Source organism: Chenopodium quinoa, unplaced genomic scaffold (genome assembly GCF_001683475.1).
Source record: "Chenopodium quinoa cultivar QQ74 unplaced genomic scaffold, ASM168347v1, whole genome shotgun sequence".
Taxonomy (NCBI): domain Eukaryota; kingdom Viridiplantae; phylum Streptophyta; class Magnoliopsida; order Caryophyllales; family Amaranthaceae; genus Chenopodium; species Chenopodium quinoa.
Window position 1 is genome coordinate 820,375 of NW_018743292.1, and position 22,244 is coordinate 842,618.

A 22,244-nucleotide genomic window follows, 5' to 3' on the forward strand; every position below is an offset into this window, starting at 1 on the left:
CGTCGATATTTGACTTTATGCCTAAAAACTGATCATTTTACACTTGCAAATAATACATGACCAGGCATGACAATACTCAATTATGTCATGCCTACGGTTGGCCTTGGCTTATCGGAATGGTGGCATATACACACAACTTGATTTTGAAAATGGTTGACGATTTAACATTAGTTGTATTGATGTCTAAAGAATTCCTAAAAAAAAAGGATTTCCTGAATCTAATTGTTTGGGAATTTGGTTTGTCTTTTTAATAAATTAATGGAAATTGATTGTTGAAGAGTAATACTATATCACACAACATTATAATAACCCTACCACCAAAGTAGGAGTACAATTTTATGATGGAAAGGGTAGATGAAAATGAAGGAGATTGTGAGAATGCTAACGAAGTATATAGACTTGGCCAATTTTCACCTTTACTAGTTGTTTTAATGACATGTATTTGTGAGTTTTGAATTGCAATATGAACTTAACTCAGAAGAATTAGTCGTGCATAAATATACATTTACACATGTAATAAATAAAATTAACCTACACTAGAGACATGATTGGTTGCAACTCGCTAAGATACATCAACCAATCTTGAACTGTTCTACTTGATGATGTGTGTTAAATGGGATTGAAAACGAGAAAGATCAAGGTAGATTGTACCTTCGATATCATTGTGGCTATTTGGCCACAATGAAGCATCAACAATTTTGTTTTGATGTTTAGATTTAACATCATTTGTTCGTAATTAAAAGTCACATATACTATTGAATAAAAATATATATATATATATATATATATATATATATATATATATATATATATATATATTTCACTAGATAGTTCTCTACGTACAAGTGGCTAAGTTGAAATAACTCTTTAACATTTTTGTTAGTTCCAAACCTAATTTAACGAATAATATCCTTTTAACTATTAAGTTCTTCCTCTTCACTTAGGGCCAACAACCACTCTTGTAAATGTAACTAATAATTAAGTTATTCTATTTAATGTAATCTAATTTTAGATCTAGTAGGCACAAATATCACGAATTCACTACCACGTGTTATATAATTCAAGAATTAGGCCCCGTTCACTTCATCTTATTTTGTTGAAGTGAAATTATTTTTGCTAAACTGAAATTATTTTTACCGATTTTCTAATATATTTCTTCTTTAAAGTTACTGAATTTTACTGACTGTAGTTCTAAAAAAAATAAAAAAATTACTGAACTAAACTTATTTTTACCGAACTGAAATTATCTTTATTTAATATTATTTTTTTAAGGTAAAGTGTACAGGACCTTAGATCAAGTAAAATCGGTAAATATGACCCAATATGCCCATACAACAAGCAACCGTACATGTTAAGGGTGATAATCTAGCGGGCTGAGATCGAGCTTGAGTGCTCTAGGTAAGCTCGTTACTTTGTTAGATTTGCAGTTGAAGTCGGGTCGACTCTCAAGCTTTATCGAGCTTGAAATTTCAAGTTAAATTACACAAAATTCAATTTGAGTTTGGAAAGTAAAACTTATTCTATAAAACTATACAATTATATTTCTCCTGTGTTTTAAACTTCTCACAAATTTTATTTTATATTTTACTTTTAATTAATTTAAGTTATGTTATATAGAATAGGAAAAATACACTTTAATAATTCCAACTATGGGCGATTTATTAATAATCCCAACTAAGATTTATTATCTAATAATCCCAACTATAGGGTTATTTTGCCTCCAATGGTTCCAATGACCTGGACCAATTAAATTTGGTAAAAAAAATAAAAAAAAAAAAAAAAACCTTAGCGACAATTTGGTAAAAAAAAGTTAATATAAGCGACAATTTGGTAGATAAAATAATCTCAGGTGACTATTAACTCAAAAAATACAAAAATTTCCGACAAATTACTCGCAAATGCTTAATTAAATTTGTTTTTCATGGATTTTTTTACCGACCCTTTTTATGGAAATAACATTATCAAGAAAAAAAAATGTTAAGTATCAATTTTCATTTAAGTTTCATACCCCTTATTAAATAATTTTTTTAAAAAAGGGGTTGGAAATAAATTTTGTATCGGAATTTAGAAAACTAAAAAGGGATGACATATTAATTTAAAATTTTAAATGGGAAAAATAAATTTAAAAACACAAAAACAAATTAATTTAGGATTAAAAGTTTGTTGGAAAAGATTAGATTTTTTGGTCTAAATGTCGCTGGAGTTTATTATTTTTACCAAATTGTCGCATATGGTTAGCTTTTTTTTACCAAATTCTCGCCGGAGCAAGTTTTTTTACCAAATTATCGCTAGGGGTCTTATTTATTTACCAATCTGGTCAATTGGCCCAATGACCGGTTACCTGTTGAAAGAGTTTTTTTTTTGGTTTTAATAGCCACGTGTCAACACGTGAGTGGTCCAAATTTAAAAATTAAAAAAAAAATATATAAACATAAAATAAAATTAAAAAAAAAAAGAAAAAGAAAAAACAATCCCAAAATCCTAGCCCATCATTCCAGCCACCAACACCACCGCTGTTACCACTCGCCACCACAACACAACAGCATCAGCCCACCAACAGAAGCCGGGCGTTTTCGGTGGTTAAGGGGGTTGGTCGACCGGTTTCCGACAAGGTTAGGAGATGGGTTAGGGTTTCGGCGAGGTTAGGGGTTGGTGATAGAGGGATTACGACCATTACGTGCAGTGAGGTTAGGTCGGGGGGTATAGCCGGCGCCGGCAACTGGGGGAGGGGGTTCTTGGCGCCGAGGGCAGGGGGGTCAGGCTGGGAGTGGTGGCTGGCGGGGTGTTTTTTTTTTAAAATTTTTTTTTTAATTTTTTATGGACCAATCACGTGTTGACACGTGACTTGGTAACCTATAATAAAAGGTTGTTGACCACTTGTTAACCGGTTGGAACTACTACAAGCAAACTGATAGTTGAGATTATTAGATAATAAATCTTAGTTGGGATTATTAAAAGTAAATCGCCAATAATTAAAATTATTAAAATATATTTTTCCTATAGAATAAAATAGTTTTAAGAAAATTGAGATAGTTCGTTCACAAGCTTCTCGAACCGAGCTTTGCTGTTTCAACTCATGAAAATATTAACCCGGACCAAGCTATAGTTTACCAACTAGCTAGACTTATCAACATCGTCCCCTATGTACATACATATTTTTTGTATGTAGTAACTTGAATTGTGGGGATACCCCTTTCTAAGGACCTAACGCAAGGCCCTATACAACATACTAATATCAAACCTCTTTTCAAATATGTACTCACATTGACGTTTCATCCCATAATCAATACCACGGGAGCTTATTAAGACACGTGAACTACTTAACCTATTAGATATTCAAACATCTTGCGTTCTTGACTTAAACTACTTACTCGGCGTCTTAGAGCCTTCGTGTAAAATTTTGTCAAGGCTCTATTTTTCTTAACCTTATCTTTCAAACCTTACAATCTTACCCATTTGCATATGTGATACGTAGATTGAAATTGTTTTCAGCAAATAAATAAATAAATGTCAAAACAATGTACGTAGTATTAGTTGAGATCTAGCATCATTGTTTTTCCTTAAGAAAAATTCAAAACCAACAAAAGTCCGAGATCATGACAACATAACATTACTCATCACAAAGGGGAAAATATTAACTTTGTTTATCTCTTTAATTATTTACTTTAATTTGTTGAATGTTTTTGCAATTTGACTGCTTCTATTGTAACTCTTTATAAGATTATGGATATTATATATTAAGGAGTAAGGGTAAATATGATCCTATAAATACCCATCTCATATACAACGAAAAATCACAACTCACAAATTCGAAAAAACACAAATCAAAAGAAAGTGCATTTTTCGAAAACTAGCTTAATTAACTAGCAAAGGGTGAAGAAATGGCTAAGTCTACTTACTTCGTTAGCCTCCTTGCACTTTCTCTCTTGTTCATGCTTGTAGTGAACACTGGTGAGTTAATCCACTCCCCTTAATCATGTTTTATTTTTATTTTATTTTATTTATTTTTTTTTTATTTTTTTTTGACAAGAAGAAAAAGAAATTCATTAATAATAGATAGCCAAACGGCACTTACAAACAATTCTTAGGAAATCTTAAATTCCAATACAAGTACAAATCACCTTAGAACTAGTTACATCACAGATTTGATTAACAATCGCCTTAATAAAAAACTTCATCCGAAACAATACAATCTGTGAGTTAACACTAATTCGGCTTGAGATCCACTGATGAATAGTTGTTTGTGATCATTGTTGCATGGTATTGTAGCATTAGCTTTATTATCATCTTAATTAATTAATATGATCATTTTTTGTGATTATATAACCTTGCTTATCAATTGATAGTCCTTCTAAAGGGCCGTACTTCTTAACATACCGTGAATGATCAAGAAATGAAGTATATAACGCTACAATAAAACCAAATTATAAGCTTGTTTATTGTTCAACATATCTTACATTATTTATTATTTATTGTCGTGTTTCTAGAAATTCAAATGGCGGAAGCAAAAACTTGTGGATGGTTGTACAAAGCTTGGTGGACAGATAACTGCTCCTACAAGTGCAAGAACGTCTGGGATGCCTACTATGGAAAGAAAGAGTGGTACCAAGGAAAATGGGCTTGCTTCTGTTACTATGGACCTTGTTAAGATGCTGCTCGATCATGCCTTATAATCGAAAAAAAGGAGACTAATCGCGACTTATTTACCCTCTAATTATAATCAGTGTGAATAAATTGTGTTATTATGAGAATAATACGTATGTAAAAGTGTGGGCTGCTACGTACTTAGTAGAATAAGCCTATAAGTTACTGTTTGTAATATAATTATATCTTGCATGAATAAAGAGGGTTTGAACTTTGAAATCTTTGAATAGTCGAGTACTTGTATGATATTTTAGACTTTTTATTAACTTATCAATCAGTAATTTATTTATCTCGATTAAGAGAAAATCTAGATAAAATAAACATTAATTTATAATTCGTACATTATTAAGCCACGTTTATGTGGTAAACTATTATTCCAGGCTCGAGTAAGTGAATAATTTGGTAAAAAAAAAAAAAAAAGTAAATGAATTTTTTTTTTTTAAATGATAAGGAGAAGGCTCATCCTAGAAGGGAGAGAATATAAGGGGAATCGCCCTTAGAATGTGCTTAGTGAGATTCGACTCCTGACCTCACGCCTGAAAGCCGGAGAACTAGTCAACTACTCTAGCCTCCTATCTCAAATAAATGAATAATTGGCTAGCAAACAAATAAAGCTGTACAATCATACAAATATATATGTTAGAAAGCTGAAGCATGAAAATCAATTTTAATTTTTTATTTCTAGAATTCAAATATTGATTTTGTACCTCATCATATTTGTCATTGCAATTTCCATTAATTTTACAACAGCTGGTAAAGTCTTGACAGTTCTGAAAGATATATTATAATATTATATATAAAATGCGATATCAAATGTGTTTTTGGGTCATTAGTTGCTTTGAGACATCGAATTGGAGGCCCAACTATCAAGAGACCGTGCCACTTTATTTCATTGGATCAAGATTGTCCTGTTGGGCCCAGAATATTGAATCACTTAACTACTTAAGGACATTTTTTAGCCCAGTCCATATAACTGTGGACTGGGCTGAAAACAGTGTTCTTTAAAAATAAAATTAATTTTAACTGTAAACATCAAAATCTCCATTATTGAGGAAAAAGAGTATAATTATAAAAGTAGCACTATAATGTCTTAAATATGAACAATTCAAATTATGTAGTGCTACACCCACGAATGAAAAAGTAAAGAGGTTAATAATAATGCAAATTAAAAGCCATGATATAAGGATAGGTTGTCAACATGATTACATACATGCCATTGAGTGCTATATTGAATAGACTAAAGTTTGTACAACTTCCTTGTTATTATATTTGGTGTTTATATCTAATAAGTATATACTTAACAAAAAGCCCCCAAACCTCGAAAAATAATACTCCTCTGATCTAATGTAAAGGCGGAAAAGAGAGATTCGATGATCCATGTTACATACGCTAACAAGCTAGAGAAGTTTCAACAAATATATTGTGACACATCGAAAAGACTAGGAACGAAATCTTTATATGTCGATTTTTGTGGGGTGGATAGAGTATTGATTTAGTGATTCGTTCTATTTTGGATAATGGATTGAGTTTATTTTCAAAATAACAGTGAAAATGAAAACAGAGATGTTATCATTTTTATGATATGTAACCAAAGTACGGACAACTTAGAATGCAAGAAAGAATCAATCTTCATTTACTTTACAACCGTCAACCACTAAAGCTTTTTAATATCATAAGTCAAATAATCTGAAAAAATTACAGAAGAATATTCAACTAAATTAAATATGCTACTTGTACTTGTTACTTGCATTACAATCAAACCCTCTAGTCTCCTCTATCAAATTACTCAATCAAAATATTTAGAACAACCAAATTAACCAAAAACAAAATGCTTACATTATACTACAGATTTATACCTGCAAAGAACCTTACATCTTAGAATCTTATCTTGGACATAAAACCCTGGCATCACCATAATCTTAACCCGACTTGGACCGTGTCCCTTCTGTTTATCAGTTACGATATCTTCCATATAGTGAGGATCGAACAATCTATTTTCTTCCACCCTTAAGATTGTTAAAGGCGGAGAGAAGGAGAACGCGAGCAAATGAAGTAACCATATACATTTTGCTGCTACGAAAAATGACTGAAGTAATGTTTCAGACCAAGGCCTAGTCCAATTCAGGGTCATAATTATGCAGCTCATTTTCTGGTCACAGAACTTACTAAATTCTTCACTGTAATACTTGGTTCCTTTCTTTAAGACCTCATTCCAACTCAGGTTTCTCAACGAAGCAAACGATTGAAACTGTGCTTGCCGTTGTTGCTGAGGATCTAGCAGTTTCGGCATGCCATTTTTCTGAAACACACAGTTCTCAAAATCCTGATAGAATGCTTGATTTATTATTGCCTCTAGATGATAGAAAACCGCTTTTGAGTACCTTGAATTTACTGATAGTTTATATGGTTTTAGGATCGAGTTCAAGTTCTCAGTAAGTTGTTCGTCAGTCTCATCTATTTGCTCAATCAGAGTCTTGCAGAACTGTTTTACTGATAATCTTGCTTCTGAAACAATCTGTAAAAATCCTTCCACCATAACCTCCTCGCTCACAGGCATCTCGCTATCCTCATTACTCTTCCCATCACTCGTTTTCTCTCTTTTCGATACTGCCTGTCTAAGAGCCTTCTTCAGCTCCTCGCAGTAAGATTCTAAGTTCTCGAGCTTCTTTCTCAAGTCCCCAAACGAAGATCTCATCTCTGACACTTCCATTAAGGCCGCTTCCTTCTTTTGGTTTGCATCAATCAGCTCCTTTTTCAAAGTTTCAATTGATACACCACTTCCGAAATCCTTAAGAACTTGGGAGACTTCTTCAGACTGATCATCAGTCCGTACTGGTGAACTGTTTTCGTTCTTTTGCCTCCTCTTGAACAGCCAAGACAGGATCATACCTCGCGACTTCTTATGTGGGGCAGTCATAGTAGCATGAGAATCTGTTAGTGGCACCACGATGTTAGAGTACTTGCTACTCTTGTTATCATTATAATCAATGCTGCTAATAGTTGCAGGCTTACAGTTGTTGCAGGATGATACTGATTTCAGGTCTCCTAAACTGTTTCTTCGCCTTGACTTAAGGACTTCGGTTCCTGGTGAGTTCTGTAGGAACGTAAGGTTATTCGTGCACGAACTAGCCACAGATTTACAATCATCTGCAGGGCAAATATGGCTGTTGTTGTCCAAGTTTACTAATCCAGGAGGGAGCGCGTTTTGATTATTATCTCTAATTTCATCCCAATTTTCGCTAATCGTTTGGCTTGCTATTTGCACATGGCCATACCCTGGCAAATTTTCATCTTCATAACTCTGTCAAAATATCATAAATATTATAAGCATCTTAATGTTTATACTAATCAACATGGTATTATAATGTATAATGCAGCATCAAATAATCTTTCCCTTGAACTATAAGGAAGTGAAGCATACCTTGCATTTTACTCTAAGCATCACTACTTTCTATGACTATAATACTAATAGCAATATTAGAAACTTAACTCTCTTAACTCAAAATTAATATGCCACTTTAACCTTGTCTAACTGTCCACTGGAATTTTCACTCCTCTAGCCAGTAAACTATCTAAGACAAATGTAAAAATATACGGAGTAATATTTTTTATGATAAATTTATGGCCGTAAAAGTTAAATTTAACGTGCTACATGATGTACATCATACTCTGTAAGAAGAATAGTTTGTACCACGGACAACTGTTCACGTATTAAGTAATTCAAATAGGTGAAGTCTTTTTATGGTTAGGGGAGTGAAAAATCTTTTTACCGACCAATTGAGTAGTAATTACTATTGGGATTATTGATTTGCTTTAATCAATAATCTATGTCTACTTACTTTTAGTCAAACAAATTGGGTTGAAGTGCATTCACGAGTACTTTAATTATGAAAAGTCAAATTTTGGTTATAATCGAAGTTGAAAAAAAAAATCATGTTAAGAATTTCAAATGTACAAGTTTGATTTTATTTCATTTAGGATTTGGTACTTGTGGAAAGAATGTTTACATTAAATATGAAAATCACCAACCCCTTAAATTATTTTAAAGAGAGAAAAAAAAAAGGAAAAAGAAGCTAATGCTAGAAAAAGAAAGGGAATGTAAGCAATCAATTGCCAACAAATAATCAATAGAATTGTCATAGTCATATTAGTAGGCAACCCCATTATTGGAAAAAGTCAAATTGATTATACTAGATCACTTGTAGTAGTAGCACATAGATTTTTTATTAATTTTTTTTTTTTATATTCATAGAATGTAATAAATATAAAAATAAATAAATAACAAAATTGCCAAGACATGGTAAACAATTATTGCTAGAAACAAATTCAAGGAAGTCCCTCTTATAACAAGAACCACAAATAAATTTCATCCAAAGAAGTATGTTCTAAAATTTAATAAGATAATGATGCTATACCAAACAATCAATTCACCCCCAAAAAAAAATTACTTCACCTCACCATCACTATCAAGATATAATTATCGCGTTATTAGTTCAAATTACACTATCAACACGACTATTAATAAAAAATAAAAACCAAAACGCGTAAATTTCCGAGGATTAAAAGAAGACTTACAGGAGTAAAAACAGGGTAATCATGACCAGAAAACTGAGAAGAAGGACGAGAATGAGAAGGATGATAAAGATGATGAGGAGAAGTAGAAGAACGAAATCTGAGATGAGAAGGACTATTCCCCTGCATTAAAGCAGCATGTAATGCTCTGAGTTCTACAGCTTTAGCAATGGCGGCTTGTATTTCTTCCCTACTAATATCACCATTATTATTTACTCCTGTTTTTACTTCTTCCATTAATATGAATTATAAATTATTCCCAATAAAATTAAATTCTTGCATATAAATAACAATCTAATTGACATAAAAACAGGGGTACCCTGAATCTGAAAAAGAGTCCCCTGTTTTTTAAGGAACTTTTTTTTTTGGATTTGGAATTGGAAGATAAAAATTTAAAGTTTTTTTTGGTGGGTTTTTGGGATGGAAAGATTATAAAGCTAGTGAAGAAGAAGCATGGAGAAAGAGAGAGAAAAGAAAGAATAATTTGAGGTTTTTAGGAGTGAATTTGTGTGTTTGTAGTATATGTTTCACTTAAAAGGGTGTGCATGTGAAGGAAAGAAGGTTGAAGAGTGGAATTTACTCCATTTGAGGAAGATAAGGTTCATTTTTACTAAAATGCCCTTGGTTCTTTTATAATTAGACTTTTTTTTTTTTTTTTTTTTTGAAGGGGGTGTAATGGTGTATACTGTAGGGGTATACTTATTTATAATTGTGAGTGTGTGACCACAAAACATGGAGATGGCACTACTTTTGTTATGATTGCTTCATTGTAACACTTTATCATGCTTATTTGTATAATTATGCCACCTCATATTGTAAATTTAAACTTATATATAACCTCTAATTTACTCGTTTATGATATTGCATATAGTAATCACTTAACTAATATTTCTCCTCGTTAAAAAAGCATATTTCTCATTTTATATTTGATACACTATTATGTGCAGAGCAGATAGTCTATGTATGGATTCTTAAAATTTTTGTAAACTCCGCTATTATTTTATAGCGGAAACTTGTGCATATTCTTAAATATTACGGAGTACATGCAACTCATATTGAATGAATGAAATATGAAAAACTTTATATTTGATGATATGTATTATGTACGTATCAAAGAAAAAGGGTTGCGGTTGTAAATAGTACAAGTAATAGATTATGATACCCTTATAAGTTATGGCGTACTTGTACAACCTTAGATGTGGACATGGTGGTAGCACTCTAGGACCAAAACCAAAATAATAGTAGTTCATCATTGAGAAAAAACAAAGAAATACATGATTCACGGGTGGAGCTCAGAACTTACAAATTGCCATTTTACACAAACATGATACAATGTAGATATGTAGGGGACAGTTTTTGATCGCTTTAGTGATAAAATAAATTACTGGTAGCTTATATTTTAGCCCATGAAATCATTGAGAACAACTTGGTTTTTTTATGGAGTAATTTACTAGAATAATGTCTAATTTTTTTGTACTAGTGAACAACAAATATGAAAAGACATAGGAAATAGTTGAACTTTTTTTCATGAAGACTTTAGGATGAAATAGAAGGAAGTTGGTACGGTAGTTTAATGTCAAATCAAAGTTGGACAAATTAACATTAATATATCATCTCTCATATACAATATCTCATTAATTTGCTTAATTCAACAAAGATCTTAGTGTGGTCTGACATGGTCAAGCTGTCAAAGTACTTTCGATAATACGGAGAATAAATGTATAATTGAGAATTAAAATTTCGATTCAATAAAAAAAAAATTGATAATAAATGAACAATTTGTAATTTGTCCAAATAACAGGTCATGTGAGATATGGACATATAATATGGTTGTGATACTTGTGTATAAGATAGTGATTATGTATATTAGCAGTATATTGAATGTGTAATGGAATTACATGTAGGGTTAAATAGGTTTGTTTATATAATTTGTTAATTTGTTGCCTCTCATACATAGCTACTTTTGTTAATTAAAAAGAGTTCATTAATTAATTATTATAAATGTTAATCAAGTTAGTGAATCAACAAACCCATAAAAAAGCTTCCAGATCTGTTTGTCAACCTCCACATGCAAAAAGCCTTTCCGTCTTATTTAACTAATCTTGTTTAGAAAATGACCACGTTAATTGCACAAATCACTTTTAATTAGTTGTAATTAATCCACTTTTTACTTTTCAAACAAAATGAAGCAAATCAAACGAAGTAATACAAGCTATGTTTCAGTTGACTGTACTCTTCGTTACAAGCAACTAATCAATAAATCAAACAAGTGACGAAACAATTAGTAACACCGTTGCCTAGCTAACAATCAAGACAAGTCAGGTAAACCAGCTAACAATTAATAGCCTATTAAGGTATGTTTTATTTGCACGGTTACCACTGATTAGAACTTATCTTATGTTATTTTAACTTAATGAAGCGAACTTATTAGAGCTTATTTTAGTTATAATTTGAAATGTGGTTAGTCCACCCTTATGTACTAACCTTTATCAAAATTTGTTTTCCTGAACATATCTTATTTGAACTGATTTAAATTTATTTTTCCTGAAATAAGTGGCTATAAGGTAAACAAATTATAGTCTAATTAAGAAGATTATGAGATGGTTTTCTTGCCATGTTTTTGCTATACATTACTATTAACCTATAAGCATATATCAAAAAAGATCAACAAAGCTATTAGACTAGTGTATGTCAATTTGTCAAAAAAAAGACTTAGGATACTTGTATGAGACAATGACAACAATTATCACAAATTACCAACTTTCATAATCCTCTCAAATTCAACACTCATGATATAACCACTCCCCTTTTGGATGGATTTATCGTTTTGGCTATACCATATACAAACAAGATATTAGGTATTTAGGTGTTTAGATTTGAGAAGATACGTGGCTTACTTAATCATGATTTAGTGTTATTATGAATAATCACATTATACCAATGTAGAAATCCTTGTAAAACTTGAGCAAAATACAACTGTAACAAAAAGATATACTTGTATATTTCATCACCTTATGCAAAAATTCTTTTTATTTTCTCCATATACGTATAGTCGTATACATATATACTACGTAGTATGGACTTATATTATTTTGTACGGAAAATATCTTATTTTTCTCCATATATATCATTTAAGTGAAAACATGTTAATTAATTAAAAAGCACTTATTATACTTTTATTAGTTATGTTTATGTAACTTTATTGTAATTTATATTTGAATAAAAAAAAATTCAAAAATATACATATAAATGAATTGTGATTTTCAATTTTTTCAGATTTGGTCATCCACATTTCTTTTATATGTAAAACAAAGTCATCCAACAAAGTACGTAGTATATGAAGAAGTAATTTTATACTGAAAAATAGTGGCAATTTTTAATTAAATATTGCATTGTTAGTATTGCTTGACATTTAGTGTGAAAAGATAAGGGAGATGTTATTCCTCTTGGTTTTCCTCGTATAGTGTTTTTGCAGCTTGTCCTGTTGTGATTGTTCGCTCTGTAAAAAAGAAGATTCCAAAATTCTCTTTTTATTTTTCTTTTAATTTTTTGATGCCCTAAATTCTCTTTGATGAATTTTGTTCTCCGTTTTACGACGTGTTTAGAGCTCCATATACTTCGTATATTTTGAGTACTACATAAGTATGAAGGAAAATTTTGAGTTGTAGATGAGATTATTCTGGCGTTAACCATCAAAGAAAATTTTGTGCACTTGATAAAATTTGCGCATTTTTAGTACTATTATTACTGTACGAAAATTTACCATTAAATTAGTTGACTTCCTTAAAATAAGTATGCTCGTAGTAAGGTTGTTTCCAACTCTATAATAACTTCATGTAAGTTATTATATGGTAAGAAAAGTTCAAAATAGTTGTTTATTTTCCAAGAAAATTTCATAAATAAACAAGTTTACTTCAAACAAAATAATTCTTTAAAAATAAAATAAGTTCATGTATAATATGTTCATATCCAAAAAAAAAAAAAAAAAAAAGATGAGTTGAATAGAATACAAAGCCTAATCGATTACAACTTTATAAGAATAATTTCTAATTTTACAAGTACCTAAAATTCGACACGAAATACACAGTAATGTATCGTGCCATGTCAATGCCCAAATCAGGCAATTGGCCCAGTATATTAAATAATTAGCACATTTATCTCCTATTCTCCTAATGGCTAATGCAGCACAATGCCACAAGTCTTCAAGTGTCACCAATATGAAACTTGCTGCCATGTAACACATTTCAAAGACCTTGCTCATCAGTCATCACATATTGTCTCATCTCAAAGCATAGCCTTTGTCGCTCCGCAAATGACCCATGAAGCTTGCGGCCCATCTACCACATACTTTGGGCTTGCACCCTAAAATGGTTCATCTTATATACTTCGTATTTGATGCTTATTAACCGTCTACTAAAAGATGCAATTAATTGGGTCACTTGATTTGTTAAAGCAAAATTAAAATGTAATCCGTTAAAAACAAAAAAAAAAAAAAAAAAATTGTCGTGTTGCAATTCCATGCAAGGCTTGACTCACTTAAGCTTAGTAAATCTTCCTGGAAAAAAAAAACAAAAAAAAAAAGCTTAGTAAATCTTATCTTAATTTCTAAAGATATATGGTTTGAATATTGCAAATTGAGGAACTAAGGATACTTGAAAATAGATGTATCATTACTAATCTAATATATATAAATAAAGTAGGCATTATTCAAGAGCATTCGGAGCGCCACTTAAGCAAAGGTATATTTTCGACCAATTAAAAATTAGATTTCTATTTTATTTTGGAATTAAAAAATTCGTTTGCCACCTAAACAAAATTGGCGAATGAGATTTAAGAATTTTTTCACGTAAGTAAAAACAACGAATATTGATTTATTAGAATTAAATTTATTTAAAAAACTAAAAGTTATCTTTTAAACTAATCATCTTTAGATATAGGATTTATATACCTACTATTATAAGATAAATTTTAATAGTGTTTATGATAAGAAATAAATATTATTCCTTAATTATAATTAAATTAAAATTTGTGACATTTAGATGAAAAAATTCCAATGCATAAATTTAATTTTGTATAATTACAATTTTTAGATTAATTTCACAACAATTATTCACTTTTTGGTAAATATTTTAATTTATTTTATAAGACTATAAAGATTAATTTTATATAAATTTTATTTTTGCTAACATATTCTATTTATCCACTTTTATTAGATGGAAGAGATATCGGTGTGAACTAAGTTGGTGATCCTATCGATTTTTTTTTTTAATACAAATTTTTTTTACATCGAAATATTACATCTAATAACTTTATTTTTAATGTAAAAAAATATTATGAGTATAATCTAATTACAAAAATTATGTTTCTAAGATTTTATGTATAAAAAACCGTAGGATATTAGGATTTAAATTATTAAAAAAAATAAAAATTATCTTATGAAATTAATGGTTTTATCTAAATACCCAATTTATAAGATGTTTTTTTCATAAAAAAAAATTAAATTAACCCAATAAAAAACTTTATCTTGTAAAAAATTTATGTCTAAAAATTTTAAAAGACAGATAATTTGTTAGAGATCAAGAGATCACAAGAAATATACATAATGATATATAGATTTGAGAGTTTAATTTCAAGTGTAAAAAGCAACAAATAATGATTTAGGATTTAAATAATTTTAAAAATAAAAAATTATTATATTTTCACATTAAAGATTTTATCCTAATATGTAATCAATGAAATATCATATTTACAATTTTTTTTTGAAAGATATCATATTATTGTCATATAATTAAGAACAACGAATAAAATACAAAACAACAATAAATGAAGTCGCGATATAAATTACATTAAAAAAAATTATACTTTTGTAATTGAAAATATCATTTTAATTAAATTATTATTTGTTTTTATTTTTTTTTTGTCAGAAATAATTAAATTGTAAAATAAGTTAAATATATATATATATATATATATATATATATATATATATATATATATATATATATATATATATAAACTTAGAGTATATAAGAAATATCTTTTCTTGAGATATATGTATGAAAATCCGTACATCGCACAGGCTTTCATCTAAATATTTTACATATTATTTAAATATATTCTATTTAAATAAAAGATATTATGAGTATCAATATTTCCTTTCTCATATTTACAATTTATTTATATTTAATAAATTCATATTTACAATTTAATAATATTTATATTTAAATATTATGAATTCATTAAAAACGAATTAGATGAAAAAAATCATATTTACAATTTATTTATATTTAATAAATTCATTATAAATTATAGTAAAATAAAAAAAGAATATTAAACTTTTGTAATTTTGTCTGAAATTATTAAATACAATAAATCAAAAATAATTAAAAATCTTAGATGAAAAAACCGTGCATCGCACGGGCTTCCATCTAGTACACAAATATAGGAGTACATGCACGCAAAAGTAGGTAGACCCAATTAAATATGATATCTTGCTCATTTTAAATGAGCAATAATACTATGCACACGGGTGTATATGAAATTTTAGTCTTGTTAATATAAACACAACTCCCACGAGCATAAACTCAATCCCCACGAGACCACGATTAGTGTATTGGTAGCGTAGCAAAGGGAGAGTCATATTTCTTTATTCTACATTAAAAAATACAAGCTATAAAAAGAGAGGAAAAAAAAAAGGTATGGACAGAGGAGATGACACGTGTTTTTAGTGGTTTAAAATTTTAAACACTAGAATAGATAGATTAGACACATATAAGTTAAATCACTAAAATGATCACCACTATTTTTGATCGCCTTAATCTGACTTGATTTTCATAATTGACCAAACTTTGATCTTGTGCACTGATGATCCCTAAAATAAAAGATTATCAAATAAGATATTCAGTACCATTAGATTCTTATTATTGTGAACTTTCCAAATATCAATTTTTTTTCATATTTTTTAATTACAAAATTAAAGGTATTTAACAATAAACAAAAATTCGGATTTGATTTAATGAGTTATGATAATTTTCAAAATAAGCAAATATCAACTTAAATAAGTTTAATTGAACATAGTCTAAATTGTGACATCTTACCTTAATATTGATGTATCTTTACTTCCTTTAGTCAGAAAATCTTTTTTTGTAATCGAGCCATCTCGTATTAATAACATTCAAGACCTCATTCACCTATGTCTCACTTATGAGAATCTCATGAAAATTGATCAAAGCTTGAAGACATTGGATGATGGTAGTCTCATGCTATGTGTACAACATCCAATCTATACTAGTATATTAAAAGGCGTTTATAAAAATGTCCATGTGCCACGTAGATTCTTTTAAATTACGCCACATCACTTCTCAAACACTTCATGATGCCACATCACCTACCCAACATCTTTTTTATGCCACATCATTACTGAATTAACATTAATCGTTACGCCACGTCACCCGAGCAACCCGCATTAATTCATATAAAATATAAGGTTAAAGGGATTCATACACCCAACCACTTATAACAAAGTTGACTATTTTACCATCTTAGCCCATTATCAAGCATGTTATAAATATGAAAAAGAAATGTACATAAATGTAAACTACATGATTTAATTATTAAAAAAAATACACATTCAATAATATCGATTTCAGATTTCAAAATCCTTAAAAAAAAATACCCCAATTACACGATTACAAAAGTAGCAACCTGGGGCAACGCCCAGACTACTCACTAGTATTTTTTTAAGCATAAGTTGAGTGAAATATCTCCACAATCACAAGAATTAAATGAAGCTTGGTGGAAAGCTATCAAAGTTGTGTTCTGAAAAGTATTCAGTTGAAAATTGTTTTTTTTTTTTATTTTATTTTTTTTTTTTTTTTTTTTTTGAGGTTATATTGTCTATCTTGAGTGATCTTGTGTTTATTGGTTTTTAGATATAATCTGTTTATGGTAAATAGTGTCTTACATGTTAAACCTGTATTCTTTTGTTTATAAAAAAATATAGATGTGTGATTCGAGGGTTTTAATTAAATGTAAACTAAACATAGCAATCAAATTAAACATGATACAAACAATAATTAAAATAAGAAGAAGAATAATAGTATTAAAATAAAATAATAAATCTTGATATGATATGAAAAGTAGAAAAGAAAACTAAACTAAAACTAAAAGAAAACTAAAGCTAAAGCTAAAAGAAAAGAAAACTAAAACTACCAAGAAAACCAAAACTAAAACTACCTAAAACTCCCTGCTACGTACTACTACTCCCTAAACTAATGCCTCCCCCCAAAACTAAAACTACCTAACTACTCCGTAAAAGCTGCGGAAAAGCCAAAAAAAACTAAAATCCACCCCACTAATATCTATCCTTTTATAAGGATAAATACTATCAAATAATGAAACTGAAAGCCAGAAACCAACATTAGCCTAGCCGAAGTAAAGCCCAAGGAAAAGGCACGTCCAGCTGTTAATCTATGTATCTGATCGGGCCCGATTGCTTGGAGTAAGCTCGCGGACTGGTGAAAATTTTACCCTACACCCTAGTGTAGGGTGTGTTCCCTACACCCCCCTATGCTACGTCGTTTTGTAGCTGGTATTGAGTTCTCATGTGCAGCTTCTTTCCTTTTGCGATTCTTTCCTTTTTTTTTTTTCCTTTTTTTTTTTCTTTTGTTCCTCTTTTCTTTGTTTCTTATTATTCAAGTTATGTATATATATGATTTTAAACCCTATTTTTTCTCTCTCTTCAATTGATCAACCTCCATTTTTGATCTACATTTTTCTCTCGCTAATTCATCTTCTTCATTTGATTTTTTGAACGAACTCGTTAATTGTTACCGATTATCAATGGCGAATTCTGCATCTAGAGATTGCGTTGATTTTGATCGTGATTGCGAGCGTGTGTTTCCTTCTGGAGTTCGTTTGGTTGATTCGTTTGTGCAACAATGTGAGTAATTGTGATCATAATTTTGCAATTTTTAATTATCTCTAATTTGTTCTGTTATAATGCTCTGTTAATTTGAACTTAATTGATGTATTATTATTCACTTTCGATTTTTGAATTTACTACTTTGATTACATTATGATGAACGTTTTTGGATTGTTATACTTTGTATGAACATTTTGTTGCTTCATTTGTTGTTTCATTTGTTGTTTTCTCTGTGTTTTAGAATTGTGTGTTTTTGTCGTATATTTTGTAGATTATACTTTCAATTAATCGTTTATGTTTTCTTATTCATACTTACTAATGTGTTTATGTTCAGTCTTAAAGTCATTTTTGATCATTTATTTTTACATTTTTATATCGATATTATGTGTAGTGGTAAATAATGAAAATATTGTTCATGTGCTGTTTTGATCATGAACATTTTACTTATTTGTTATTTTTCATTCATGAAACTCTTTATGATCATTTATAATTGTATATTGTGCAGTGGAAAAAAAATGATGATATTGTGTATTTAGAAGCAGAACAGTCTGAATTAAAGGATAAAGAATTTAAATCTGAAGATGAAGCTTTCGAAGCGTATAATGAATATGCTTTTAGGAAAGGTTTTGGAATTCGAATTGGGAAGAGTAAGAGAAGAAGAGATGATTCTTTTTTGATGAAAAGATTTGTTTGTTGTAATGAGGGATTCAAAGATAATAAGTGTAAGAATAAAAGGATTTATGAGAAGTTAGATCATCGAATTGGTTGTTTAGCTTTTGTGCAGTTTCATATTGATCATTTAGGGGTCTATACATGTACAAGACATGAAATGGTTCATAATCATACTATGATTCCTCCTGAAAAAAGGCATTTGATAAGGTCTCAAAGAGATGTGAATAAAGAGCAGCTTCTTTTCATTTCAACAATGAAATTGAGTGGAGTCAAAGTTACTGATTCTTTGAGGGTTCTAAAGAAGGAGGTTGGGGGATCTCCTAATCTTTGTTTTACTGCTTCTGATGCTTATAATGCATTGTCATCTGAAAAAGCTGCCCAAATTGAAGGATGTGATAGTAACCAATTGATTAAATATTTTGCCAAGAGACATGTGGATGAGGCAGATTTTTATTATGATTTTGAACAAGATGATAGTGGTGCTTTAGTTAGTTTTTTTTGGCGTGATGGTAGGATGATGAGAGATTATCATTACTTTGGAGATTTGTTGGTTTTTGATATAACTTATAGAACTAATAAATATGGAATGATATGTGCTCCATTTGTTGGGATGAACCATCATGGTAACAATGTCATGTTTGGTATGGGTTTTATTCTTAATGAGCGCACCAAGTCTTTTGATTGGTTGTTTGATACATTTTTGCACTCAATGGGGAGGAAAAGTCCCATTACAATTATGACTGATCAAGCACAAGCGATTGCAGCGGGTATAAGAAACATTTTTCCTTCAACTGTTCATCATCGTTTATGTGTATGGCATCTTGAACAAAATTCTAAGAAACACATTGGAGCATTGAGAGCTTTGGAAGGCTTTACAGATTTGTTTGGATATCTTTTGAAGTATTGTGAAACTCCTGCTGAATTTGAATATTTCTGGAAAAGGTAAATTATTGTTTTTTGTATTTATTTTTTATTTTTATTATGTGATATATTTGATTATTATGTGATATATATATGAACATTTAGTGTTTTACATATGATCATACAATTTACTTTGTTATGTATGTTATCATAATATTATTAGTGTCCATATTGTTTATGATCATTATTCTTTATACAAATGTACATATTTTAATTTATATTTTGTTCATTTTTCAATTAATATATGATCATTTCTATTATACAGAATGTGTGATAAATACAAATGTGAAAATGATGATTGGTTACGTGATTTGTATAAAATAAAGGAAATGTGGTGTCCTGCTTATTCTAAGAAGTATTGGTCTGGTGGTATATTGTCTTCTCAACGTAGTGAAACTACTAATAAGTCAGTTTCACAACGTCTTAATAAGGCTCAAGGTTTATGTGATTTTTATCATGTTTTTCTTGATGTCATTTCTGAGTGGAGAAGTAAGGAAGGTGCAAGAGATTACAATACTCTGAGGGGTAATAGGCACCTAGCTTTTGCTAATATTGGTATATTAGTTCATGCAAGATCATTGTACACTATTCAAGCTTATGTGCTTTTTGAAGAGGAGTTCATTAGGGGGACAGCTTATGATCATGTTGATAATGGTTTGCGTTTTCCAGAATATTCATATCTTCTTTGGAGGCCTGGGAAGGATATAATTAAGCATGAAGTTGTTTTTAATAAGGAAACACATGCAATTTGTTGCACATGCATGTACTTTAGTGAGACTGGTTTACTTTGTTCTCATTCTCTTCGAGTATATCATTTGCATTGTGTGCGTAATATTCCACAAGAGTATATAATGAAACGATGGACAAAGGCTGCCATGTGTAGTCATGGTATTGAAGAACCTACTTTGAGGACAAATGTTGTGGCTACTAGTGTTTGGAGGTCACAAACAATCAGAAAGTTTGTTAAGTTGATAACAAGTTGTCAGAATTCTTTGAATGCAAGGGCAGAGGTTGAGTGTTATTTCAATCTGTTAAAAGAAAAGGTTGAGAGTATATCAGGTGTAATTGACTTTAGTGAACCTGTTAAAGAGGTTGAAATTGTTGATCTTGAGATCAAGAATCCTCCAAAAGCTAGGCCTAAAGGTGAGAGGAATGTAAGGCCTAAGAGTACCTTGGAGAAGCAGTGTAACAAGGCAAAGGGTAATTTCAAGAGGAAAAAGTCTCTGTACACTCCTTACAAAAGGGGTATAGGGCAAGCAGTTGTACAGGTATATGATCATTTCATATTTTCAAATTGATCATTTCAGTTTTCGTAAATGATCATTTATGTTTTTTTTTAAATAGGAACTTGATGAGAACGGTTGTGCTGTTACTTATGCTAATTCTATTAGTGATCCCATTGAATTGATTGTTTTGAGCAATAAACGGGCTCAGGTAAATTCAAATGTGCCAAAAAAACATTTTATTTATATTTTATTAATATTGATTTTTATAATTTAAAAATATCGGTCGGCTTAAAATCAGCCGTTGTAGAAGAAATTCCTTCTAGTTCTAAGGAATCAAATCATAGTATTTCCAATGATTTTGATCAGGTATGTTTGTTTGTTATTGATTATAAATTTATTTTATTTTTTGGCATTTATGATCTATATTATAATTTTTTTTATTTAATTTTTTATTTTTTATATTTTTTTTTTGGTTTTTTTGTAGGCTACTGGTGAAAGCTCTCTTTCATCTATCATATCTATTGATGTTGATATTTCATCTATTGCTAAGGTTTTTTTTTTCCATATTTGTTTGTATAAGTGTTTGTAACTGATCATATACTGGTTTATCAATGATCAATTTAATTTTTTTTAAAGGCGAAGGATTTAAATCTTGAAGGTGTTTCTGCTGTTCAAGCTCGTTCTAATGTTGGTGCAAATAAAGGTGCTTCTGGTGTTAAAACTTACTCTCAAATTAATCCAAGAGTTCCAATTGATACTAGTGCGTCAACAAAATCTCCTGTTGTTATTCAACCTACTGTTCCCAGGAATGTTCAAAATCAAACTCAGAATTGTTCAAACACCAATCCAGAAATGATCATATCCAACTCCAGGAATGTTCAATCAACAAATGTTCAAGTTATTTCTCCTACGATTCAAATAAATGATCAAGGATTTCGTGTTCAGAATGTTCAAGTTACTCCTCCCACAGTTCAAAGAAATGATCAAGGTGCTCGTGTTCCAATTCTTCAATCAAGAAATGTTCAATTAGGTTCTAAAAAGATTTCTTCTAAGTATGATAGGTTGTTAGCCTTTTTTTATACAAGTGTAGCTAAACGTTTGGCTAATAAAGATAAATAATTAGTATTCCAGAACTTTATAAACATTAGACTTTTTTGTAATGTTGATTTAATTACTATTTTGTAATTTTGAATTTTCGATCTATTATGTAAAAGACATAAATATTATATTTTATATAGTACTATTTTTAGTATATTTGAACTTTATATTAGAATTTTATATGTTTT

At 29.8% G+C, this 22,244-nt stretch overlaps 3 protein-coding genes and 1 long non-coding RNA gene across 5 annotated transcripts; 3 read left to right on the top strand and 1 right to left on the bottom strand.

Moving 5' to 3' along the window:
- Nucleotides 1-3,776: 3,776 nt before the first annotated feature.
- LOC110735998 lies at nt 3,777-4,871 on the top strand. The gene is made up of 2 exons (XR_002514179.1): nt 3,777-3,951; nt 4,488-4,871. It is a non-coding gene; the product is annotated as an uncharacterized LOC110735998 (long non-coding RNA).
- A 1,405-nt stretch (nt 4,872-6,276) lies between these two features.
- On the bottom strand, nt 6,277-10,201 carry LOC110736171 (IRK-interacting protein-like). Of its 2 annotated transcripts, XM_021916326.1 has the most exons (3): nt 9,220-10,201; nt 7,657-7,945; nt 6,277-7,575 (listed from the first exon to the last, which is right to left on the bottom strand). In XM_021916326.1, the coding sequence occupies exons 1-3, from the start codon at nt 9,451-9,453 to the stop codon at nt 6,482-6,484; spliced, it is 1,617 nt and encodes a 538-aa protein (XP_021772018.1). In that variant the 5' UTR covers nt 9,454-10,201; the 3' UTR covers nt 6,277-6,481. The 2 variants fall into 2 exon arrangements, with proteins under 2 accessions (XP_021772018.1, XP_021772017.1); XM_021916325.1 differs by having other exon boundaries at nt 6,277-7,945; nt 9,220-10,200.
- A 7,856-nt stretch (nt 10,202-18,057) lies between these two features.
- Nucleotides 18,058-19,757, top strand: LOC110737183 (protein FAR1-RELATED SEQUENCE 5-like). The gene is made up of 3 exons (XM_021917557.1): nt 18,058-18,157; nt 18,474-18,532; nt 18,645-19,757. Exons 1-3 carry the CDS (start codon nt 18,058-18,060, stop codon nt 19,755-19,757), a joined length of 1,272 nt encoding a protein of 423 aa, XP_021773249.1.
- Nucleotides 19,758-20,044: 287 nt separating this feature from the next.
- LOC110736172 (protein FAR1-RELATED SEQUENCE 7-like) lies at nt 20,045-22,100 on the top strand. The gene is made up of 4 exons (XM_021916327.1): nt 20,045-21,000; nt 21,077-21,324; nt 21,443-21,508; nt 21,595-22,100. The coding sequence occupies exons 1-2, from the start codon at nt 20,062-20,064 to the stop codon at nt 21,230-21,232; spliced, it is 1,095 nt and encodes a 364-aa protein (XP_021772019.1). The 5' UTR covers nt 20,045-20,061; the 3' UTR covers nt 21,233-21,324; nt 21,443-21,508; nt 21,595-22,100.
- Nucleotides 22,101-22,244: the final 144 nt, after the last annotated feature.

Coding starts and splice junctions, on each gene's coding strand:
- LOC110736171 (XM_021916325.1), bottom strand. CDS start 9,453: ATGGAAGAAGTAAAAACAGGAGTAAATAATAATGGTGATATTAGTAGG. Junction 7,946..9,219: donor ATTACCCTGTTTTTACTCCT/GTAAGTCTTCTT, acceptor ATATTTTGACAG/AGTTATGAAGATGAAAATTT.
- LOC110737183 (XM_021917557.1), top strand. CDS start 18,058: ATGGCGAATTCTGCATCTAGAGATTGCGTTGATTTTGATCGTGATTGC. Junction 18,158..18,473: donor TGATTCGTTTGTGCAACAAT/GTGAGTAATTGT, acceptor GTTTATGTTCAG/TCTTAAAGTCATTTTTGATC. Junction 18,533..18,644: donor TATCGATATTATGTGTAGTG/GTAAATAATGAA, acceptor TATATTGTGCAG/TGGAAAAAAAATGATGATAT.
- LOC110736172 (XM_021916327.1), top strand. CDS start 20,062: ATGTGGTGTCCTGCTTATTCTAAGAAGTATTGGTCTGGTGGTATATTG. Junction 21,001..21,076: donor TAGGGCAAGCAGTTGTACAG/GTATATGATCAT, acceptor TTTTTTAAATAG/GAACTTGATGAGAACGGTTG.